General features: G+C 44.3%; 1 protein-coding gene across 7 annotated transcripts in view; it reads left to right on the plus strand.

Annotated features, from left to right (window-relative positions):
* The window catches only part of LOC106583659 (CBFA2/RUNX1 partner transcriptional co-repressor 2), a 71,945-nt gene extending 47,924 nt beyond the window's left edge, over window positions 1-24,021 (plus strand). For all 7 annotated transcript variants that reach the window (XM_014168107.3, XM_014168109.3, XM_014168112.3 and 4 more), the window contains 7 exons: window positions 5,978-6,174; window positions 6,878-7,131; window positions 16,951-17,036; window positions 18,244-18,496; window positions 19,487-19,555; window positions 19,904-20,094; window positions 20,438-24,021. In XM_014168107.3, the coding sequence (XP_014023582.1) occupies window positions 5,978-6,174; window positions 6,878-7,131; window positions 16,951-17,036; window positions 18,244-18,496; window positions 19,487-19,555; window positions 19,904-20,094; window positions 20,438-20,758 (1,371 nt within the window). In that variant the 3' untranslated portion in view covers window positions 20,759-24,021. The remainder of the gene's footprint in view (window positions 1-5,977; window positions 6,175-6,877; window positions 7,132-16,950; window positions 17,037-18,243; window positions 18,497-19,486; window positions 19,556-19,903; window positions 20,095-20,437) is intronic.
* The last annotated feature ends 2,204 nt before the right edge of the window (window positions 24,022-26,225 follow it).

Below are 26,225 nucleotides of genomic sequence, written 5' to 3' on the forward strand. Positions count from 1 at the left end.
AGGGGATAGGGTGTTAGTTGGGACGGATTCCTTTCATGAAGCGTAGAGGAGCTTCTGGCACAGAGGATTATAATTACAATTCTCTCAGAAATCTTTGGACTTCATTGTCTAGTATAAACCAATAATAACGCAAATATGCAAACAAATCATGAGAAACTGCAAGTAGATGGTAGCATAATTAGAATGGAAGAAAAAAATATTATAATCGCATTGAATATTTAACAGCAAGACGTTTGTCATACAAAAAGGAAATTGGAATCGGGGATTTAATTTATTGCCTTTCAGTCGTTCCCAATGTAACAATGCAGTTGTATGCGTTGACTTAACGAGCGACAGGGGTTGCGCAAGTTTTATTGGGCTTTTGAGTAACTTTGCAACATGGGGGCCTGAAATAGTAGTATTTTTAAGAGCTACCCTCATGAGACCTGAACATAAATCTTCCAACCAGTCACATTTCTCGCTGTTATAGCTCGATTTTTCAGCCGGTGAAAATCTGCTCTTTTTCCACGGGTTACCTCATTTTTCCCGAAACCACAACTGTCTGAAAACATATCAGAGATTCATTTTCGTAATTTACGATGCTCCTCAACTTCTTCTCCTCTCTCTCTCTCTCTCTCTCTCTCTCTCTCTCTCTCTCTCTCTCTCTCTCCATCCGTACCAACATTGTGGCAGAGAGAGAGAGAGCTCGGAAGTGTGAAACATGACTATAAACCTTTCTTTTATGGGGCTCTGTGTCGCATTAAATGAAGGCAGTCATTCAGGTTTGCCCGGCGTCGCCAATCTCGCATCCGTCCAACAGAAAAAGAGACCGGCGCTTAACTGACAGACAACATATGTGTCGAGAGGCCCTAGGTAGGGGTTGAGAGGCGGGTAAAGAGGGGGGTAAGGGTCTTAAGTGGAGAAGGGGGGAATAAGGAAGTGCATGTAATTATAAGCACACTCGGGCCTGTTGTTCATTAAGGATGGAAAGAGAGGGGGAGGGAGGGGGATTCCTTTACTTCGTTCTGCCTTTGCTCATCACTTTTTTTCTTTCGCTTGTCCCTCTCTCTCTCTCTCTCTCTCTCTCTCTCTACTCAGCCTAGCTTCTACTACTACACAGACACACACAGGTCAATTTGCATACTTTTGTGGAATTAGATTGCATACAGCATACAGATACAGAGCCTTTGAGTGGAAAATCTGTCAGACAGCGGAAGAGCTGCTGCTGCAGCATCTTGTGCTGCTTTCAAGACAACTGGGAACACTGAAAAATACGAGGTCAAATCATGACATCAGTGATCTTCAGGTTGTAATGTCAGAGCTCTAGAAAGAGGCCAGAGTTCCTGAGTTGGAATTACTAGTTGGATGACCGTTCAAAACTATTTTTCCCAGTCTGAGTTCGTTTTTATCCCAGTTTTCAGTTGTCTTGAACGCACTAAGGTCGGAGATTTCCAAGTTTCCAGTTGTTTTGAACACGGCATCAAACGGCAACATTTTGAAAACATATAATTATTTGTTTGAAACCTGAAGATTTTAATACATATTATGAGGCATGTCTTACCTTGCTTCAAAGTAGCCTATTAGATATCCTCTCTGTCTACATCTCTAATGGATATTTTCATCTCTGTCACATGAAACTGCTCGCATGTGCAGTGCCCTTTTGACAATGGTGCTTTCCCGCTAGTTGCATTATGGAACAAACATTTGTCGTAGCCTCCTGCCTTGTGCACATTGCTGCACTTATAATGTGAAGAAAGAATAGTTTATCAACATTTTAAGCTAAACGTTCTGATCTGTTGCATCAGACTCATTGCTTTTTAACATTTGTTTCATGTAGCCTAGGCCTACTGGTTGTATGAATTTGGGATCTATCGTCCCACAACTGTCCCAGAGTCTGTTTGAAATAGGTTATTTCTTACTCGACAAGCTGACCAATAGAATAGATAGCCTAAACTTTTCTATTATAGTAGATTGACATAGGTTAGTGATTTTGCTGTTCGTTACTCGTCTTGTTGGATGACGAAAAGTTAATCTGGACAGTCAAAAGTCTGGCGCCACATTTTCCTAAAGTAAACCCTGATCTGAAGTGTGGTTGTGGTTTGCGGTTGTGGTTTGCGGTTGTGGTTTGGGGTTGTGGTTTGTGGTTGTGGTTTGCGGTTGTGGTTTGCGGTTGTGGTTTGCGGTTGTGGTTTGGGGTTGTGGTTTGGGGTTGTGGTTTGCGGTTGTGGTTGTGGTTTGGGGTTGTGGTTGTGGTTTGCGGTTGTGGTTTGCGGTTGTGGTTTGCGGTTGTGGTTTGGGGTTGTGGTTTGGGGTTGTGGTTGTGGTTTGGGGTTGTGGTTTGGGGTTGTGGTTTGCGGTTGTGGTTTGCGGTTGTGGTTTGCGGTTGTGGTTTGCGGTTGTGGTTTGGGGTTGTGGTTTGCGGTTGTGGTTTGGGGTTGTGGTTTGGGGTTGTGGTTTGGGGTTGTGGTTTGGGGTTGTGGTTTGCGGTTGTGGTTTGCGGTTGTGGTTTGCGGTTGTGGTTTGGGGTTGTGGTTTGCGGTTTGGGGTTGCGGTTTGCGGTTTGGGGTTGCGGTTTGGGGTTGCGGTTTGCGGTTTGCGGGTTGCGGTTTGGGGTTGCGGTTTGCGGTTGCGGTTTGCGGTTGCGGTTTGCGGTTGCGGTTTGCGGTTGTGGTTTGCGGTTTGGGGTTGCGGTTTGGGGTTGCGGTTTGCGGGTTGCGGTTTGGGGTTGTGGTTTGGGGTTGTGGTTTGCGGTTGTGGTTTGCGGTTGTGGTTTGGGGTGGTTGTCCATCTCTACATAGTGATGAGTGATGGACTGTGTGTTTGGGTTTTTCAGTGAAAGAAACAGTCAGGCAGCAGAAACAGTCAGGCAGCAGAAACAGTCAGGCGGCAGAAACAGTCAGGCAGCAGAAACAGTCAGGCAGCAGAAACAGTCAGGCGGCAGAAACAGTCAGGCAGCAGAAACAGTCAGGGGGCAGAAACAGTCAGGCGGCAGAAACAGTCAGGCAGCAGAAACAGTCAGGCGGCAGAAACAGTCAGGCTGCAGAAACAGTCAGGGGGCAGAAACAGTCAGGGGGCAGAAACAGTTAGGGGGCTAACGCTTATCAGGCAAGGGAGAGAGGGTATGTGTGAGTGTGTGTGTGTGTGCCAGTGTTAGTGCGAATGTGTGGGCACGTGTTTGTGCACGTGTGAGAGGGTGTGTGTGTCTCTGTCCTCCAGGCGTCTCTCTCAAGGAGAGATCTGTTGTATGTCTGTCTCCTTCTGGGCCTCCTCAGTGACACATCTCTGTCTAGTGTCTCCACCGTGTCGCCATGCCGTTTCCGTGACGTCTCGCGATATGTAAATAAGTCGTGGACGCGTTTCAGGATTTTCACGTGAAAACATCACTTTATGATATTTTGTGGGCATGTCAGTTGGATTTAATAGGACCTTTACTTTGCATTTGCACAAGATCAGATCAGGGTATTGCATTTTTGTTCCTGTGGTGTGAACTTTTATTTATTTAACCTTTATTTAAGGCAAGTCAGTTAAGAACAAATTCTTGTTTACAATGACGGTCTACCAAAAGGCCTCCTACGGGGATGGGGTCTGGGATGAAAAATAAAAATCAATTTAATAAAAATATAGGACAAAACACATCACGACAAGAGAGACAACACAACATTACATAAAGAGAGACCTAAGAAAACCACATTGCATGGCAGCAAAACATGACAACAGAGCATGGTAGCAACACAACATGGCAGCACCACAACATGGTAGCAGCACAAAACACGGTACAAGTATTATAGAGACAACAATACATCATGCAAAGCAGCCACAACTGTCAGTAAGTGTCCATGATTGAGTCTTTGAATGAAGAAATTGAGATAAAACTGTTTGTTGGAGCTCGTACCAGTCGCTAGCTGCAGCGAACTGAAAAGATGAGGGACCCAGGGATGTGTGTTCTTTGGGGACCTTTAACAGAATGTGACTATACGGAACGGATGTGTGAGTGAGGAGGATGAGGGCTAGGGTAGATATCTCATATAAGGGGGAGTGAGGCCTAAGAGGGATTTATAAATAAGCATCAACCAGTGGGTCTTGAGATTGGTATACAGAGATGACCAGTTTACAGAGGAGTATAGAGTGTGCAGTGATATGTCCTATGAGGAGCATTGGTGGCAAATCTGATGGGCAAATGGTAAAGAGTATCTAGCCGCTCGAGAGCACCCTTACCTGCCGGTCTATAAATTCCATCTCCGTAATCTAGCATGGGTAGGATGGTCATCTGAATCAGGGTTAGTTTGGCAGCTGGGGTGAAAGAGGAGTGATTACGATAGAGGAAACCAAGTCTAGATTTAACTTTAGCCTGCAGCTTTCATATATTCTGAGAGAAGGACAGTGTACCGTCTAGCCATACTCCCAAGTACTTGTATGAGGTGACTACCTCAAGCTCTACTACCTCTGAGAGGTAGTAATCACACCTGTGGGGAGAGGAGCATTCTTCTTACCAAACCACATGACATTTGTTTTGGAGGTGTTCAGAACAAGGTTAAGGGTAGAGAAAGCTTGTTGGACACGAAAGAAAGCTTTGTTGTAGAGCATTTAACACAAAATCCGGGGAGGGGCCAGCTGAGTATAAGACTATCATCTGCATATAAATGGATGAGAGGGCTTCCTACTGCCTGAGCTATATTGTTGATGTAAATTTAGAAGAGCATTGGGCCGAGTATCGAGCCTTTGGGGTACTCCCTTGGTGACAGGCAGTGGCTGAGACAGCAGATGTTCTGACATTATACACTGCACTCTTTGAGAGAGGTAGTTAGCAAACCAGGCCAAAGACCCCTCAGAGACACCAATACTCCTTAGCCAGCTCACAAGAATGGAATGGTCTACCGTATCAAAAGCTTTGGGCAAGTCAATAAAAATAGCAGCACAACATTGCTTGGAATCAAGGGCAATGGTGGCATCATTGAGGACCTTTAAGGTTGCAGTGACACATCCATAACCTGAGCGGAAACCAGATTGCATACCAGAGAGAATATTATAGACATCAAGAAAGCCAGTCAGGTGATTATTTACAGTACAAGTTTTTCCAACACTTTTGATAAACAGGGCAAGATAGAAATAGGCCTATAACAGTTAGGATCATCTTGATCTCCCCCTTTAAATAAAGGACGAATCGTGGCTGCCTTCCAAGAAATGGGAACCTCCCCAGAGAGAAGAGGCTGGTTAAAAAGGTCAGAGATAGGCTTGGCGATGATGGGGGCAGCAACCTTAAAGAAGAAAGGGTCTAAACCATCTGACCCAGGTGGTTTTTTGGGGACAAGTTTAAGCAGCTCCTTTAGCACCTCGGACTCAGTGACCGCCTGCAAGGAGAAACTTTGTAGTGGGGCAGGGGAAAATGAGGGAGGAGTATCGGGGTTAGTTGCATTAGAAGGGGGTGGGAGATGAGGAAATGTTGGACGGGCAAGGAGGCATGGCTGAGTCAAATAAGAATCCTGACTTAATGAAGTGGTGATTAAAGAGCTCAGCCATGTGCTTCTTGTCAGTAACAACCACATCATCAACTTTAAGGGACATGGGCAGCTGTGAGGAGGGTTTATTCTACAGTTTTCCAGAACTTCTTGGGGTTAGACCCACAGAGAGAGAACTGCTCCTTAAAGTAACTAACTTTGGCCGTCCTTGACAGCCGTGATAGCTGTAGTTGGATTGTGGAAGCTTTGATGAAACTCCATATGAAAACAAATTAGGAAAATACTGCTACTAGCTTCTACCTACTAGCTTCTCTCTGTCTTTCTTTCTCCTATTCCTCTGTTTCTCTATCTATCTGTCGGTCTTTTTCTCTCCTGGTTCTCTGTCTGTCTCTCTCTGCCTTTCTCTCTCTCTGCCTCTCTCTCTCTCCGTCTGTCTGTCTCGCTCTCTCTTTTGGCTGTGTGTTAATGCAACACCATGTTTCAAATTACACTCACCTCCCTCTCTCCTCCCCCTCTCCTCCCATCTCTCCACCCCTCTCCAGGCCAACCTGCCCCTGCTGCAGAGGGAGTTGCTCCACTGTGCACGTGCGGCCAAGCAGACCCCAGCCCAGTACCTATCCCAACACGAGCACCTCCTACTCAGCACCACTCTGGCCTCGCCCCCCGACTCCTCAGAACTGCTGCTGGAGCCCAGCGAGAGAGAGAGAAACACGACAGTTAAGAGACACAGTCCTAACAGGTAGCTAGCTATGTTCAGTAGAGATACAGACAGTTTAGAGACAGTCTTAACAGGTAGCTACGTTCAGTAGAAATACAAACAGACAGTTAAGAGACACAGTCCTAACAATTTGGCGGCAGTCACCTAGACCAATGGTTTTCGAACCTCTCCTCGGGACCCCCAGACATTTTACAACTGACAGAGACATGTACACATACACAACTGCCAAAATACATCAATGCCCTCATCTACTCACTCCCAATCTAACACCATCCCTCACCCTTTCCTTTCCTCTCCTCTCTCATCCATCACCCTGTCCTCTCCTCTCTCATCCCCCACCCTGTCCTCTCCTCTCTCATCCCCCACCCTGTCCTCTCCTCTCTCATCCCTCTGCCTGTCCTCTCCTCTCTCATCCCTCTGCCTGTCCTCTCCTCTCTCATCCTCTGCCTGTCCTCTCCTCTCTCATCCCCCACCCTGTCCCCTCCTCTCTCATCCCCCACCCTGTCCCCTCCTCTCTCATCCATCATCCTGTCCCCTCCTCTCTCATCCCCCACCCTGTCCCCTCCTCTCTCATCCATCACCCTGTCCCCTCCTCTCTCATCCATCATCCTGTCCTCACCTCTCTCATCCATCACCCTGTCCTCTCCTCTGTCATCCATCACCCTGTCCTCTCCTCTGTCATCCCTCACCCTGTCCTCTCCTCTCTCATCCCTCTCTCCTGCAGGGGAAAAGAGAACGGCTTCCACGAGCGCCCCCCTGCCCCCCTGGAGCCCCCGGCTAAGCGCATCTGCACCATCAGCCCGGCGCCCCGCCATAGCCCGGCCAACCCACTGCCCCTCAGCGCTCAGCTGCACCCCACGCCGCCCCCTCTGCAGCACTACGCCCTTGAGGACATCAGCGCCCCCCATCTGCTGCACCGAGAGAGCAGCCACCGGATACTGGAGCTCCGCGAGCTCAAGGACAGGCCTAGACTACCTGGTAAATAGTTCATACAGACACAGAGACACAAATACATATGGTACATCGTTTTAAAATTTCATTTTTTTATATTACATATTGAGACCAAGGCCTCTTTTACAAGTGAGCCCTGCACACAATCATACAAATTCACAGCATTTACAATTTCAACGCAATAAAAACATACAATATTTACAAGCAATTTAAGAAAGACAAAGCGAGAGAGAGACCACACACCTACTGCACTGTTAAAGTTACAGGATACTGGAGCTATGGGAGCTAGCTACCTAGTGGTACACAGGAACACATACACACACATACATATATATACACACACACACACACACACACACACACACACACACACACACACACACACACAGATATAGCTGGGCTCCTTAATTCTCTGACATTCAACCCTCTGATGTTTTCCATAACACATAACCAGCCAACACTGAGGTTCCCTCATTAAACAGAACTCTCTCACCAACCAACACTGAGGTTCCCTCATAAAACAGAACTCTCTCACCAACCAACACTGAGGTTTTCTCATAAAACAGAACTCTCTCACCAACCAACACTGAGGTTCCCTCATAAAACAGAACTCTCTCACCAACCAACACTGAGGTTCCCTCGTGAAACAGAACTCTCTCACCAACCAACACTGAGGTTCCCTCATAAAACAGAACTCTCTCACCAACCAACACTGAGGTTCCCTCATAAAACAGAACTCTCTCACCAACCAACACTGAGGTTCCCTCGTGAAACAGAACTCTCTCACCAACCAACACTGAGGTTCCCTCATGAAACAGAACTCTCTCACCAACCAACACTGAGGTTCCCTCATGAAACAGAACTCTCTTACCAACCAACACTGAGGTTCCCTCATGAAACAGAACTCTCTTACCAGCCAACACTGAGGTTCCCTCATGAAACAGAACTCTCTTACCAACCAACACTGAGGTTCCCTCATGAAACAGAACTCTCTTACCAACCAACACTGAGGTTCCCTCGTGAAACAGAACTCTCTTACCAACCAACACTGAGGTTCCCTCATAAAACAGAACTCTCTCACTCACACACAAACAGCCTATAGTACGGTCGATATGAACGCTGCTAATGGGTGGTCTCTGTGTGTGCGTGCGCACGCGCGTGTGTATGGACATGCACAGCTAAGTGTATAGAAGCTCTCAGAAGATCATAAATCTATGGGCCCACATGTGTTTAGACAGTGTGCCCAACTACCCAGGAAGTAGAGTACCTTTGAGTCTCTATGGAGAGAGAGAGGATTGTATCTAGTTCATTGTAGATCTGAGTGCCATCTGGTCCTTGTCAATGGCCAGATGGGACGCAGATATACGCACAAGGTAGACGCACACATGCACACACACATAAACACAGAGGCAAACATGCATGCACACACACACACACACACACACACACACTATTCATCCCCCCCACTACATACAGTGCCCTAAGGAAACGACAGTAGTGTTGAAGCTGAAGCAAGGAAGGCAGTCAAAAAATACATCCCAAGGAATAAGGTTTTGAAGTGTCTGTCCTATATCTATATATAAGAAAGCACAAGAAATATTGTAGTTTTTTTTGGACACATATTTAACCCCTTATTTATTTTGCCACAAAACTACCTCCATACTCCATTTGTTTGTATGGATGGTTTACCTTCAGATGAAGGTTTAATATCTATATATATCTCCATACTTTCATTTTGTTTGTTGGGGTTACCGTCAGATTAAATAAACAGAGAACACCATCGTGTTCACGAGAGTCTCCCCTTTCCATAGAATGGTCATAATAGTTTTTAGACCAAACCATTCGGACGCTACAGACGTTTTTGTTAAAAGACCAATTTTCAAGATGTCTCATGGTCTGACATGGTCCAATGCAGAAGGGTGACATCGGAGGATGCGGTGGATTGAGACGCAGCCCATGCAATATATCTAGCTTAAATTGACAGATTATGATGGGGATTTTTTTATTATGTTACTTAGACTGACGCACATGTGACTCAATAGACTCTTAATGATTAAAGTAGAAGATGGGTGTTGTTTAAAGCAGAGAAGGGGCGTTATTTAAAGAAGAGAAGGGGTGTTGTTTAAAGCAGAGAAGGGGTGTTGTTTAAAGCAGAGAAGGGGTATTGTTTAAAGCAGAGAAGGGGTGTTGTTTAAAGCAGAGAAGGGGTGTTGTTTAAAGCAGAGAAGGGGTGTTGTTTAAAGCAGAGAAGGGGTGTTGTTTAAAGCAGAGAAGGGGTGTTGTTTAAAGTAGAGAAGAGGCGTTGTTTAAAGCAGAGAAGGGGCGTTGTTTAAAGCAGAGAAGGGGTATTGTTTAAAGCAGAGAAGGGGTGTTGTTTAAAGCAGAGAAGGGGTGTTGTTTAAAGCAGAGAAGGGGTGTTGTTTAAAGCAGAGAAGGGGTGTTGTTTAAAGCAGAGAAGGGGTGTTGTTTAAAGCAGAGAAGGGGTATTGTTTAAAGCAGAGAAGGGGTGTTGTTTAAAGCAGAGAAGGGGTGTTTAAAGCAGAGAAGGGGTGTTGTTTAACCTCTTGGGGCTAGGTGGGACGCTAGCGTGCCACCCGTGGTGCACTCCATCAACAGCAGGTGCATTTCAAGAGCGGCAAATTTGAATCCAAATAAATGTCAAAATTCAAATTTTTCAAAAATACAACTATGTTACACCATTTGAAAGATAAACATCTCCTTAATCTAACCACGTTTTCCGATTTCAAAAAGGTTTTACGGCGAAAGCATACATTTAGAGTATGTTAGGACAGTACATTTACAAGAGTTGTGTGTAATGTTTTGTCAAGTCAAAGACAGGGTCACCAAAACCATAAAACCAGCTAAAATGATGCACTAACCTTTTACAATCTCCATCAGATGACACTCCTAGGACATTATGTTAGACAATGCATGCATTTTTAGTTCTATCAAGTTCATATTTATATCCAAAAACAGCGTTTTACTATGGCATTGATGTTGAGGAAATCGTTTCCCTCCAATAACCGGCAGTCAAGTCAGCGTCACAAATTAAATAATTAAAATTAGAAAACATTGGTAAAATATTATATTGTCATTTAAAGAATTATAGATTTACATCTTTTGAACGCAATCAACTTGCCAGATTTAAAAATAACCTTACTGGGAAATCACACTTTGCAATAATCTGAGCACTGCGCCCAGAAAAATACGCGTTGCGATACAGACTAGACGTCATGTTGGGGAGATCTAAAATCGAAAATACTATGTAAATAATCCATTACCTTTGATTCTCTTCATCAGATGTCACTTCCAGGTATCACAGGTCCATAACGAATGTAGTTTTGTTCAAAAAAGCTCATCATTTATGTCCAAAAATCTCCGTCTCGTTAGCACATGATGTAAGCCAGCCGGACTTCTCGTCATGAACGAGGGGAAAAAATATATTTCCGTTCGTTCAAACATGTCAAACGTTGTATAGCATAAATCATTAGGGCCTTTTTTAACCAGAACATGAATAATATTCAAGGTGGACGAATGCATACTCTTTTATAACGTATTGGAACGAGGGTACCCAACATCAACTCGCGCGCAAGGTGTCTAATGGGCCATCATCGTTCCATGGCTCTTGTTCGGTCAGATCTCCCTCCAGAAGACTCAAAACACTTTGTAAAGGCTGGTGACATCTAGTGGAAGCAATAGGAAGTGCCAAAATATTCCTAAACCCCTGTGTTTTTCAATGGGATAGGTTTAAAGTCAATACAACACATCAGGTATCCACTTCCTGTCAGAAAATGTCTCAGGGTTTTGCCTGCCAAATGAGTTCTGTTATACTCACAGACACCATTCAAACAGTTTTGGAAACTTTAGAGTGTTTTCTATCCATATATAATAAGTATATGCATATTCTAGTTACTGGGTAGGATTAGTAACCAGATTAAATCGGGTACATTTTTTTTATCCAGACGTGCAAATGCTGCCCCCTAGACCCAACAGGTTTAAAGCAGAGAAGGGGTGTTGTTTAAAGCAGAGAAGGGGTGTTGTTTAAAGCAGAGAAGGGGTGTTGTTTAAAGCAGAGAAGGGGTGTTGTTTAAAGCAGAGAAGGGGTATTGTTTAAAGCAGAGAAGGGGTGTTGTTTAACCTCTATGGGCTAGGTGGGACGCAAGCGTCCCACCCGTGGTGCACTCCATCAACAGCAGGTGCATTTCAAGAGCGGCAAATTTGAATCCAAATAAATGTCAAAATTCAAATTTTCAAACATACAACTATTTTACACCCTTTGAAAGATAAACATCTCCTTAATCTAACCACGTTTTACGATTTCAAAAAGGTTTTACGGCGAAAGCATAAATTTAGAGTATGTTAGGACAGTACATTTACAAGAGTTGTGTGTAATGTTTTGTCAAGTCAAAGACAGGGTCACCAAAACCATAAAACCAGCTAAAATGATGCACTAACCTTTTACAATCTCCATCAGATGACACTCCTAGGACATTATGTTAGACAATGCATGCATTTTTAGTTCTATCAAGTTCATATTTATATCCAAAAACAGCGTTTTACTATGGCATTGATGTTGAGGAAATCGTTTCCCTCCAATAACCGGCAGTCAAGTCAGCACCACAAATTAAATAATTAAAATTAGAAAACATTGGTAAAATATTATATTGTCATTTAAAGAATTATAGATTTACATCTCTTGAACGCAATCAACTTGCCAGATTTAAAAATAACCTTACTGGGAAATCACACTTTGCAATAATCTGAGCACTGCGCCCAGAAAAATACGCGTTGCGATACAGACTAGCCGTCATGTTGGGGAGATCTAAAATCGAAAATACTATGTAAATAATCCATTACCTTTGATTCTCTTCATCAGATGTCACTTCCAGGTATCACAGGTCCATAACGAATGTAGTTTTGTTCAAAAAAGCTCATCATTTATGTCCAAAAATCTCCGTCTTGTTAGCACATGATCTAAGCCCGCCGGAGTTCACTTCATGAACGAGGGGAAAAAATATATTTACGTTCGTTCAAACATGTCAAACGTTGTATAGCATAAATCATTAGGGCCTTTTTTAACCAGAACATGAATAATATTCAAGGTGGGCGAATGCATTCTCTTTTATAACGTATTGGAACGAGGGTACCCAACATGAACTCGCGCGCCAGGTGTCTAATGGGCCATCATCGTTCCATGGCTCTTGTTCGGTCAGATCTCCCTCCAGAAGACTCAAAACACTTTGTAAAGGCTGGTGACATCTAGTGGAAGCAATAGGAAGTGCCAAAATATTCCTCAGCCCCTGTGTTTTTCAATGGCATAGGTTTAAAGGTAATACAACACATCAGGTATCCACTTCCTGTCAGAAAATGTCTCAGGGTTTTGCCTGCCAAATGAGTTCTGTTATACTCACAGACACCATTCAAACAGTTTTATAAACTTTAGGGTGTTTTCTATCCATATATAATAAGTATATGCATATTCTAGTTACTGGGTAGGATTAGTAACCAGATTAAATCGGGTACATTTTTTTATCCAGCCGTGCAAATACTGCCCCCTAGCCCTAACAGGTTAAAGCAGAGAAGGGGTGTTGTTTAAAGCAGAGAAGGGGTGTTGTTTAAAGCAGAGAAGGGGTGTTGTTTAAAGCAGAGAAGGGGTGTTGTTTAAAGCAGAGAAGGGGTGTTGTTTAAAGTAGAGAAGAGGCGTTGTTTAAAGCAGAGCCTGACCGATATGGGATTTTTGGATCCGATACGATTCCAATTGTAGAGTAGAACTCTTCACAGATAAAAATATTGCCAGATATATCTGTTATTATAGCTGGAATGAAATCCCTTTTCCTGTATGGATTGGGCTTAAAACAGCCTTGCTAAAATACTCAAAGATGATTTCTTAAATTTGAGGAAAGAACATTTTAGGAGCACCGGAAAGACAATCTGTCTTAGTCTAGTGAAAGGAGGATAAACTGCACTGATTCTAGCAAAACAATTGCCTAGGCTCTGAAGACTGATCTACCTCATGCTAGCCAGCTGGAAAACAACAATATATGACACATTTTCAATGTATTGGTATTTAGTTATCGTTTCATCGATTATAGGGCTGTAGCCACAGAATTCTGGTAGTTATCACTTGAAAGGAAAAATAATAAAAAATTCACCGCTGGCACAGCGCTACCTCTCGCCCCAAACGTTGCCTCAGTGAGCGGTCCTTACTATCTGTGATCCTTGGGACGTCCATACCCCATTGAAGTTGACATTTAATATAGTTACGGTAAGGGTTAAGGTTAGGTAAGGGTTATGGGTAGGGGTTTAGCGGGGTTTAGCGTAAGGGTTATGGGTAGGGGTTTAGCGGGGTTTAGCGTATGGTTGCCCCAAGGATCCCGGATAGCACTATCCTTCGGTGAACTGCTTCAAGTATTCTCATACAGTTAGTTAGCTGGCTAGCTAGCTAGAACTCACCATGGAAATAGGGGGGCGAAACATGAATTTGGACCCTGACAAGTGACAACCCATACATCAAAACGTGTCTATGAAGAGCTACTTTGTAACCTGCTATGTTTTTTTGTGTATCTGAAAACATTTGAATGAGAGTTTGAGAAAAACCCTTCGCAAAGCAAATATAACACACCAGATTTCGCGGGCTTCACTAAAGCCAAAGGACTTGTAACGTTAACGTTACCGCGGAGTTGAAGGGTTTTAGCACGTCACGTACTTTACATTTGGGCATAGCATCCATTGTTTGTCACGACACCCAACACCCTACCATGACACTTTACCTAACAGTATATGGCCAGCATGGGCGCAACTTTGGTTTTTGCGGAATATGAGTCAACCCACACATCACTACTGCACCAAACATCTTCGTTAGATGTAAAATTGCGCGACTAAGATCTCCTCAACAAAAACTTCTAAATGAATGACAGATTTCTTGAGTTACCTGAGATTCATTCTGACTATTTTGAGGAACTGTATACTGCTACGGTGTCTCAAGATGGACAACTTGTCGCTGTTTTCTTGTTTTTCAAGCAAAGGTCTTTTTTAAGGGCGTATGCGAGCACACTGGTTCGGCTAGCCGAACTCGGCTAGGCGGCAGCCGATCCGAAGCATGTGGAATGCTTGAGTGTGTTTATCTGTCTTTTTAGGTTGTGTAATGTGTGTATTTGTCTCTGAGTGTTTGCGTGTGTGCCCCCACCCCCAGCTCCTCCTAATCAGAGCGGGTGTCAGCTCCACTTAGCCAGGGGGCATCTGTGTTTAGAAGTGGGCCTGCTCCACTCAGCCCGAGCGGCTCCCCGCTGGTATGCTGCTAGCTCCAGACCAGGGGGAGGGAAGGCCCACTCCTCCCAGACAGTTACCCAGCCAAGGGAGCCCAATGGAGGGCAGAGATGAGGGATGAGGAGGAGAGGAGGGTGGTGGTGGTTTTACACTGACAGCTGACCTCCAGATGTGGGGTCTCAGCGCTGCTGCATGCTGTGGCTGGGCCTGAGTCTGGTTCTCATCAAAAGGCCTTTCTCTTTCTGTCTTTTAGTCTCTCTCTCTCTTTCTGTCTTTTAATCTCTCTCTCTTTCTCTACCTTTCATCCCCCCTCTCTCTGTTTTTTCCCTCCTTTTACTCTTTCCTTGTTTTTACGACCCCCCACTTGTCTTCAGTAGGATACATCTATTTTTCTCTCTATCGCTTTGTCTTTTCCAACTGTCTTCATTTTCTCCCTTCTCTCCTTTGAGTCGGCTACTCTTTTTCTTTCTCTTGTGTTTAAGGGAGCGAGATGGTAAAGCCCATCTTGTCACTAAGCTATGATCATGACATGGAATACTGTTGTGAAATCTGACCATCCACTGCTTCATTGTGGCATAACTATTATGATTATGATTCAAGTTAATAGACTTTCAAATCCAATTGTATTGGTCACATGCACATATTTAGCAGATGTTATTGTAAAGTAAATAGGATGGTATTAAGAAATATTGAAATAATTAGAACGAGCAATGTCGGAGTCCAGAGTATAAGTATATACAGTGCCTGCGGAAAGTATTCAGGCCCCTTGACTTTTTCCAAATGTTGTTACGTTACAGCCTTAATCTAAAATGGATAAAATAAAATCCTCACCAATCTACACACAATACCCCGTAATGGACAAAGCAACATTTTTGCTAATTTATAAAAAATAAAAACAGAAATACCTTATTTACATAAGTATTCAGACCCTTTGCTATGAGACTCGAAATTGAGCTCAGGTGCATCCTATTTCCATTGATCATCCTTGATGTTTCTACAACTTGATTGGAGTCCAGCTGTAGTCAGTGTAATTGATTGGACATGATTTGGAAAGGCACACACCTGTCTATATAAGGTCCCACAGTTGACAGTGCATGTCAGCAAAAACCAAGGCATGAGGTTGAAGGAATTGAGGAAATAGAGCTCAAAGACAGGATTGTGTCGAGGCACAGATCTGGGGAAGGGTAACAAAATATTTATGCAGCGTTGAAGTTCCCCAAGAACACAGTGGCCTCCATCATTCTTAAATGGAAGAAGTTTGTAATCACCAAGACTCTTCCTAGAGCTGGTCTCCCGGTCAAACTGAGCAATCGTGGGAGAAGGGTCTTGGTCAGGGAGGTGACCAAGTACCCGATGGTCACTCTGACAAAGCTCTAGAGTTCCTCTGTGGAGATGGAAGAACCTTCCAGAAGGACAACCATCTCTGCAGCACTCCACCAATCAGGCCTTTATGGTAGACTGGCCAGACGGACGCCACTCCTCAGTAAAAGGCACATGACAGCCCAGTTGGAGTTTGCCAAAAGGCACCTAAAGACTCTCAGACCATGGGAAACAATATTCTCTGGTCTGATGAAACCAAGATTAAACTCTTTGGCCTGAATGCTGAGCGTCACGTCTGGAGGATACCTGGCACCATCCCTACGGTGAAGCATGGTGGTGGCAGCATCATGCTGTGGGGATGTTTTTCAGTGGCAGGGACTGGGGGACTAGTCAGGGTCGAGGCAAAGATGAACGGAGCCTTCCAACAGGACAACGACCTTAAGCACACCGCAGGAGTGGCTTCGAGACAAGTCTCTGAATATCCTTGAGTGGCCCAGCCAGAGTCCAGACTTGAACCCGATCAAACATCTCTGGAGAGACCTGAAAATAGCAGTGCAGCAACGTTCCCCATCCAACCTGACAGAGCTCTAGAAGATCTGCAGAGAAGAATGGGAGAAATTCCCCAAATACAGGTGTGCCAAGCTTGTAGCGTCATATCCAAGAAGACTCGAGGCTGTAATCGCTGCAAAAGGTGCTTCAACAAAGTACTGAGTAAAGGGTCTGATACTTATGTAAATGTGACATTTCAGTTTATTTTATGTGATAAATTAGCCAAAAATCTAAACTGTTTTTGCTTTGTCATTATGGGGTATTGTGTGTAGATTGATGAAGGGGGAAAAAAATTATTTAATACATTATAGAAATTTAGAATTGTTTTATTTTACCTTTATTTAACTAGGCAAGTCAGTTAAGAACAAATTCTTATTTTCAATGATGGCCTAGGAACAGTGGGTTAACTGCCTTGTTCAGGGGCAGAACGACAGATTTGTACCTTGTCAGCTCGGGGATTCAATCTTGCAACCTTTCGGTTACTAGTCCAACGCTCTAACCACTAGGCTACCCTGCCGCCCCAACCTAACAAAATGGAAAAATTCAAGGGGTCTGAATACTTTCCAAAGGCACTATATATATTGTGTGTGTGTGTGTATGGGATCTATAGACCCACCTCTTCTCTCTACCTCACTTCCTGTGATAGTAATTTGTTATGATGGATTCTGTAACATTACGTTCCTCTTTAATTTGTCTCGTCTTTCTAATCAGGCACTAACGGGGGTTACCGCGAGGAGCCCGTGGACCACAGGCTGACAGACAGAGAGTGGGCCGACGAGTGGAGGCATCTGGATCATGTAAGTACTGCTGCTGACAGCAGCCGTCGCTGCCAACTACTGGCACTACTAGTGTTGTAGCAACTCTTAATGTCTGGTGGAGCCATCGAGGCTTTGTCACACTTGGTGTCCCGTTCACAGTGGCAGACTTTTGTTTAAGGCCATTTGCTGTCAACATAAGAGAGCCATGCATTGACTTGTGTGGCGATTGACTGCCCAAAGTAGGAGTCCTACCCAATGAAATGAAGCAATGATATCCACTGAGTGTACAAAACATTATGAACACCTGCTTTTTCTATGACATAGACTGACCATGTGAATCCAGGTGAAACTATGATCCCTTATTGATGTCACTTGTTAAATCCACTTCAATCAGTGTAAATGAAGGGGGGGAGACAAGTTGAAGACACATTTTTTTACCTTGAGACATGGATTGTGTATGTGCCATTCAGAGGGTGAATGGGTAAGACAAAAGATTGAACTGCCTCTGAACGGGGTATGGTAGTAGGTGCCAGGTACACCGGTTTGAGTAAAGAACTGCAGCGCTGCTGGGGTTTTCACGCTCAACAGATCAAATCAAATTTTATTGGTCACATACACATGTTTAGCAGATGTTATTGCGGGTGCCGCGAAATGCTTATAAACATTTTCTGGGCTAATAATGTAAGAAATAATACATTAAAAAAATAATACTGCAAAGTTTCCTAAGAACTAGAAGCACGGCAGCCCTCTCTGTCAGCACCAAGAATGGTCCACCACCCAAAGGACATCCAGCCAACTTGATACAACTGTGAGAAGCATTGGAGTCAACATGGGCCAGCATCCTTGTGGAACACTTTCGACACTTTGTAGCGTTCATGCCTCGACCAATTGAGTCTATTCTGAGGGCAAAAGTGGGGTGCAACTCAATATTAGGAAGGTGTTTTTAATGTTTTGTTTTGTATAAAGCAAATGTTTTTATATATATCTCATTCTCGGCAATATGTGTTGAGACTCATCATGTACTCAGACTAAGACAATTATAAACCAAATCAAATCATTGTTACTGGCCATGCATGTATCTGCAGAAATGTGCTATCAATATTAATATTTAGTTGCACAGTATCTGAGCAGTTTTAAAAGGAAAAACAATTAAGAATTCTAATTGAATTTCCTCGAAATGTCTCTTCTTCGCTCTCTCCTCTCCCTCTTGTCTCCCTCTCGTCTCTCCCTCTCTCTCGTCTCCTAGGTGTTGAACTGCATTGTTGAGATGGTGGAGAAGACGCGGCGGTCGGTGGCTGTGCTGCGGCGCTGTCAGGAGTCGGACCGTGAGGAGCTCAACTACTGGCGGCGGCGCTCCAGCGAGCAGGAAGACCCCCGCAAGGGAGGGGCCGCCATCGTGCCCACCCCCTTCTCCAAGACCCACAGCCCCCGCACAGCAGCGGTGCCCGCCCCCTTCTCCAAGACCCACAGCCCCCACACAACCGAGGGACTCAGCAGTGGTGGGTGGTATTTTATCTTTACATTATAACTCTTATGATATCAAACTGTGGATGAGAAGTTAAGTTCATTTCTCACCTTAGGATTTGTCCTTTTATATAGATTTGTTGATCAGGTGTGTATCTTGTCATATGTGAGTCCTGTCGAATCAATCAAGGGATAAGTGATAGCAATTAGTAGTCCCCTTGATGGTGAGCTGCTGAACTGAAGCAACTGCCACCAGCTACTGAGCCCTCACATAGTCACCATATAGGCTGCCATCTTGTGTTCATCTGCAGAATTACACCCATCAACACTACTACTGAGACATTTAGATCTTAGCCACCGACAGGACGCTTCCCAAATGGTGCCCTATTCCCTATGAAATGCAACGCAGTTGACGGGGTTCCATAGGGTTCTGGTCAACAGTAGTGCACTATGTAGGGAATAGGGTGCCATTTGGGATGCAAGCACAGCCTTGCTGGCAGTGTTTATCTCTCAGCGCTCGTCTCTCTGGGGCTCATGCTGCCCCGTGGCCCCCAGACAGGTGTCAGCGCTGCTCTGTCCAGATCGGCCACAGAAGGCCGTCCTGTAAGACCCAAATCTGGCTGCCCACAGCCCAGCCGGAGCACCATCTGTGTGCTCAGCAGTGTGCCTGGCCACAGTGTACACAGCCCAAATGCAGCCTGGGCATCACAGAACTTGGGCATGGGCACCAGGTATTGAGCAGTATAGACAGAGAAGAGAGGGAGAGAAAACAGAGGGATGAAGAGAGAGAGAGAGAACAGACAGTATGTAGCTACAGCTTGGTTGTTGGCCCCTCTGTGCTAGCCATTGTACTCACTATTCAAGCTGCCCAGCTATTCAGTTCAGTTGGACAACTGGGAAAGTTTTAATTTGGTGGGGCTAGCTATTGAGGGAGATTGTGTATTTTAAGTAAATAGAGGATGATGCTAATCTAATTCTCTCCCCTCTCTCTCTCCTCTCTTCTCTCTCTTCTTTCCATGCCACAGAATCCCAGAGAGACTTTGCGCCGCGACCAGGCTCGGGCTACGTGCCTGATGAGATCTGGAGAAAAGCTGGTAAGGCCTTGTACAACAGTGGTGTGTGTTTACTTGCTTGTCTGTGCCTGTCTGTCTGTGCGTGTCTGTGCCTGTGTGTGTGCCTGTGTGTGTGTGCGTGTGTGCGTGTCTGTCTGTGTGTCTGTCTGTGTGTGTGTGCACGTGTCTGCGTGTGTGTCTGCGCATGTGTGTGAGGCTGTGTGTGTGTGTGTGTTCTTCTTCTCTCTCCCTCCTCTCTCTCATTCTCTCTATCACACTCATTAAAAAACATTATTTAACAATATTTTATGCAAAGATCTCTTACAAAGTCTCTACTATAACCTGAACGTACCACAACAATATAATCCGCCGCCCTTCTTTCCCACACAGAGGAGGCGGTGAACGAGGTGAAGCGCCAGGCCATGGACGAGGTCCAGAAAGCAGTGGCCGAGGCAGAGCACAAGGCCTTCGAGATGATCGCGTCCGAGCGGGCCAAGATGGAGAAGACACTGTCCGAAGCCAAGAGGAAGGCCACAGAGGACGCCATCCAGGTCATCAATGAGCAGGAGGACTCAAGCGAGGTATGGAGGATATATTACTAGATAAGTACATCGCTGTATACACACATACTGTGAAGTGAGAGTCATAGTGAGAGTCATAGTGAGAGTCATAGTGAGCACATATGAATAATAGTCAAAGCTGCAGGACATGTAGATACACTACTGTGGTATTTACCTACTACTCCCCCAGTATACTTAACTCTGTCCCTGCCCCACACACGCACACACACACACTTCTCGTATTAGTGAACTTAACTCTCTCCCCCTGCACGTAGTTTACACTACACATACACAGACGTGCATAGCCATAGTATATTATTTAGTTCTACTAAACTCTCCATCTCCCTCTCTCTCTCCCCCTCAGTGTTGCTGGAACTGTGGTCGCAAGGCCAGCGAGACGTGCAGCGGCTGCAATGCGGCGCGCTACTGCGGCTCCTTCTGCCAGCACAAGGACTGGGAGCGCCACCACCTCATCTGCAGCCCCGGCCTGCAGACCCAGCCCAAGCCCGTGTCCGCCATCACAGCTGCCAGGGCCGCTGCAGCCGCCGCCGCTGTTACCGCAGGAGCCAAGGCTCCCGAGAGCGTACCAACCACTGCCAGCCCCGGGGGGGAGAAGGGGTCGGTCGCCTCTCGTTCCTCCACCCCATCCACTCCCACATTAGTGCTAGAGACCAACGGGCAGTAAAAGCCAGGACTAGGACCAGTGATACTGGCTCTCAAGATGGCCTCCCTTCCCAGTTTCGTTCCATTCTGTTGTTCCTGACTGTTTAAATGGACACCAGGACTGTATGCCCCAAAATGGCTTCCTTTCTTTGTTTCCCGTTCCTCTTGAACTGCTGACGGTGAAAGGTGCTGGTTTCCATTGTTCTATCGTTTGGCTGTCACCCGTCGGCTATCTTTAGGTTAGCGTTTGGCTCTTCAGGTTCTAAAGGTATCTAGGTTAGCAGTTGGCTATTTAGGTTCTAAAGGTATCTTTAAGTTAGCGGTTGCAAGGGGGAGGAGACAAGGGAAGAAAGCTGTTTTTAAGACTTGACCCTCAGCTCTGGACACCAACCTTAATTTAGCCAAGGAAGTGACATCATGGACAGGAAGTGATGTCACAGACATTGAGTGAGCGGAGGAGGAAATGAGGTCACTGATGTCACCAGTCATGTTACAAAGAAAGAGGACAGATTGGGAGGGGTTTGCTTTGGTAATGGTGGGCAGAAGACAGACTCATCTGCTTTGGGACTTGGAGGATCCATCTTCAACAGTTGGACAAATAGACAATCTACCTGACAGATGGACACTTGTTTCGCTTCATCCAAAATCTCAATCCCCAGTAGAGTTGAGACAACTGAGGACGGACTTCAGACCCAGCTTTTTTTTAAGGGGACAGTGGGGGGGGGGGGGGGGGGGTGTGTATGAGTTTTGGAATGGTCTTTTATACCCACGAGGGTGAGTGATGGTCGAAGTACTCACTGCATATTTCCTAGTTTACCATTGTGTATATAAAGCTAAGAGAAAAGAGGGTTATGGGTCGGTGTTGACAGTGTAATAAACAGTACCAGGTCTAAAGAAAAGAGGGTTATGGGTTGGTGTTGACAGTGTAATAAACAGTACCAGCTCTACAGAAAAGAGGGTTATGGGTCGGTGTTGACAGTGTAGTAAACAGTACCAGGTCTAAAGAAAAGAGGGTTATGGGTCGGTGTTGACAGTGTAATAAACAGTACCAGCTCTACAGAAAAGAGGGTTATGGGTTGGTGTTGACAGTGTAATAAACAGTACCAGCTCTACAGAAAAGAGGGTTATGGGTCGGTGTTGACAGTGTAATAAACAGTACCAGCTCTACAGAAAAGAGGGTTATGGGTCGGTGTTGACAGTGTAGTAAACAGTACCAGCTCTACAGAAAAGAGGGTTATGGGTCGGTGTTGACAGTGTAGTAAACAGTACCAGCTCTACAGAAAAGAGGGTTATGGGTCGGTGTTGACAGTGTAATAAACAGTACCAGGTCTAGAGCATCTCACGTCTGGAAATACATTTTGGAGGTGACATGATCGCAAAGTCACCTCCACAATCCTGTTTGTATGTACAGTATAGCTGTCCTACTTTTCTTGCTCGCACAAGTTATTCGTCAGGTTCCTCTTTTGAGTGTGCATACAGTTGAAGTCGGAAGTTTACATACACCTTAGCCAAATACATTTAAACTCAGTTTTTCACAATTCCTGACATTTAATCCTAGTAAAAAATCCCTGTTTTAGGTCAGTTAGGATCACCACTTTATTTGAAGAATGTGAAATGTCAAAATAATAGTAGAGATAATGATTGATTTATTTCAGCTTTTATTTCTTTCATCACATTTCCAGTGGGTCAGAAGTTTACATACATAATCAGTATTTGGTAGCATTGCCTTTAAATGGTTTAACTTGGGTCAAACATTCCAGGTAGCCTTCCACAAGCTTCCCACAATAAGTTGGGTGAATTTTGGGCCATTCCTCCAGATAGCGCTGGTGTAACTGAGTCAGGTTTGTAGGCCTCCTTGCTCGCACACGCTTTTTAAGTTCTGCCCACAGATTTTATATAGGATTGAGGTCAGGGCGTTGTGATGGCCACTCCAATACCTTGACTTTGGTGTCCTTAAGCCATTTTTCCACAGCTTTGGAAATATCCTTGGGGGTCATTGTCCATTTGGAAGACCCATTTGCGACCAAGCTTTAACTTCCTGACTGATGTCTTGAGATGTTGCTTCAATATAACCACATCATTTTCATTCCTCCTGTAACCATCTATTTTGTGAAGTGTACCAGACCCTCCTGCAGCAAAGCACCCCCACAACATGATGCTGCCACCCCCGTGCTTTACGTGTGGGATGGTGTTCTTCGGCTTGCAATCCTCCCCCTTTTTCCTCCAAAAATAACAATGGTCATTATGGCCAAACAGTTCTATTTTTGTTTCATCAGATCAGAGGACATTTCTCCTAAAAGTACCATCTTTGTCCCCATGTGCAGTTGCAAACCGTAGTCTGGCTTTTTTATGGCGGTTTTGGAGCAGTGGCTTCTTCCTTGCTGAGTGACCTTTCAGGTTATGTCGATATATGACTCATTTTACTGTGGATATAGATACTTTTGTACCTGCTTCCTCCAGCATCTTCACAAGGTCCCTTGCTGATGTTCTGGGATTGATTTGCACTTTTTGCACCAAAGTACGTTAATCTCTAGGAGACAGAACGCGTCTCCTTCCTGAGCGGTATGATGGCTGCGTGGTCCCATGGTGTTTATACTTGCATACTATTGTTTGTACAGATAAATGTGGTACCTTCAGGAGATTGGATATTGCTCCCAAGGATGAACCAGACTTGTGGAGGTCTACAATTCTTTTTCTGAGTTCTTGGCTGATTTCCTTTGATTTTCCCATGATGTCAAGCAAAGAGGCATTGAGTTTGAAGGTAGGCCTTGAAATACATCCACAGGTACACCTCCAATTGACTCAAATGATGTCAATTAGCCTATCAGAAGCTTCTAAAGCCATGACATCATTTTCTGGAATTTTCCAAGCTGTTTAAAGGCACAGTCAACTTAGTGTATGGAAACTTCTGACCCACTGGAATAATCTGACTGTAAAGAATTGTTGGAAAAATTACATGTGTCATGCACAAAGTAGATGTCCTAACCGACTTGCCAAAACTATAGTTTGTTAACAAGAAATTTGTGGAGTGGTTGAAAAACTAGTTTTAATAACTCCAACCTAAATGTATGTAAACTTACGACTCCAACTGTATGTACGCTTCGGTCAAAACTGTCGCTCGACATTGTAAAATAAAGCATTATGACTAATTTCAGAGCAATATAAAAATACAAAGTGTTCAGGTATTTACAAGCTGTTATGCATCACCAAAGTTTTCAATCACTAACAAGTGTGTCATTTCCTGTAACTGTCCGTTGTTGTTCACAGAATAAATATACAGAAACACTTGTCTTGTTCTATGATGCGTATATCATCTATCTTCAATATCAGCCATCCAGCCACACCCAGAGTTACAGAATACAAATGTAAGATAGTATAAAGATGAAAATGCACAACAGCAAACTTCTACAGACTTTCGGCCATTTGCAGTTGACTACCACAGCATTGCTAAGCTTCATGTCACCCGTTGTACAATTCTGGGCAAGTTTACTTTAGAGCTAACATCGCTGTGAGGTTTGCACCGGTTTTCCATCATAAAATACTGTAGTAGTTACAGTAAAATCAAATCAAATGCAACTATGCAATTGTATTCCCATGTTGCTCAGTTGATAGAGCGTGGTGTTTGTGGGTTTGATTTCCATGGGGGACCAGTACAGAAAAGTATGAAAATGTATGCCTCATTATTCTAAGTCGCTCTAGATAATAGCGCCAGCGAAATGACAAAAGAATTTGATTAATTTATTTCTCTGGGGCATTTGACAATTCATTAATAAAAAAATGAATAACACAGCGATATATAGGAGGTATAGAATAAACATACATAAAGATAGTAACATATTTAAGTAGCCTATTGTTTTTTGCTTTCCTCTTTAAATCTGGGAAAAGTTCAAAGTTCAACATATTGAGTGACTCTTTTCTTGCCCTCTCTCTGAATCTCAGGAGTATATGTATGAACAGAACATTGAATTATTATATATAAATACCTTTTCAGCATTAGATGAAGTCAAGCATTTCGAGAGGATCCTTTCACTAATTTAATATCTGTTACCATGGAGATGATTCTGGTGTTGTTCATTGTCAGATTATTAGAAAGAAGGCCTTTATTTTGTGAGCTACATTTTCCTTCTGAAACACATCGTTTGTTTTGAGCATAACTTCATGTGAAAATAAATCTTAGAATGAAGTATAATATTGAAATAAAGACAACATTACTCAAATGTCTAGCTTGTGGTCTTTTATCAGAAATATAGTTAAATTAGTGTAGTAGCGTTTCATATTAATAGCACATTTTGCATTTGTTTTCCTTAGAGTTGACCACGTTCCTAGATCGAGGACCACAGAGACAGACACAGTGCAGGAGTAATGCATCCACACACACACACCTCTTAGGTTCAAATTCTTTACCATGTGTTCATATTCCAAGTCTGCAGTACTATAAAAAAAAAAAGTATAATTCAATTCGTATCAACATTACAGAGTGATTGAAATTTAAAGGTAACAGTCACGTGTTAGCAGAGACGGCATTCACGGTCAACTTTGCATATGTTGGGTCAATCGGAAAACCTTACATTTCTATCGCGCTATAACTACCGAGGTGATGTGATGTTGACAAATGCTAAAACCAAAATAAGTTTCAAGCTTTCCCTATACCTTCTTCACCTTCTTTAAACACTGCAGGTGGTAAACATCATTTCTTAAGTCATGTATTCTGCTAGTCTATAGAACCCTGGCTTAAACCTATAGATCCAAAATGCTTACTAATAGTGAAAAAGAACCTAGTTAACAAGTGTTGTGTACTAAGGGCAAGTGACAAAATGGATCTAGTTATATCATAATTGTATTTTCTAGCATATAGAATCCAGGGTACCGAGGAGCACTCCTTTTTCTCCCCAATTGGTAGTTAGTCTTGTCCCATTGCTGCAACACTCCCGTACGGACTCAGGAGAGGCGAAAGGCGAGAGCCATGCATCCTCTGAAACACGACCCTGCCAAGCCGCACTGCTTCTTGAGACACTGCTCGCTTAACCCAGAAGCCAGCCACACCAATGTGTCAGAGGAAACACCATACACCTGGTGACTGTGTCAGCATGCATGCGCCCAGCCCGCTACAGGAGTCGCTAGTGCACGATAGGACAAGAACATCCCGGCCGGTCAAACCCTCCCCTAACCAGGACAACGCTGGGCCAATTGTGTGCCGCCTCATGGGTCTCCTGGTTGCGGACAGCTATGACACAGCCTAGGATCGAACCCAGATCTGTAGTGACGCCTCAAGCACTGCCATGCAGTGCCTTAGACCACTGCGCCACTCGGGATGCCCGAGGAGCTCTCCTGCAAGCCAACTAATACAGCCTACATCAGTGAAAATCAAATGGCGGTCCACATCCAGACCATGAGACCATGAAATGTGGTCTGTCTTGCTTATCGTTTTGAGGATGGTATCCATTATTCATTTACCACATTGTTAAAATGACCCAGCCATTGGGTTATAC

The sequence above is a fragment of the Salmo salar genome, chromosome 22 (genome assembly GCF_965601325.2).
Source record: "Salmo salar chromosome 22, fSalSal1, whole genome shotgun sequence".
NCBI lineage: Eukaryota > Metazoa > Chordata > Actinopteri > Salmoniformes > Salmonidae > Salmo > Salmo salar.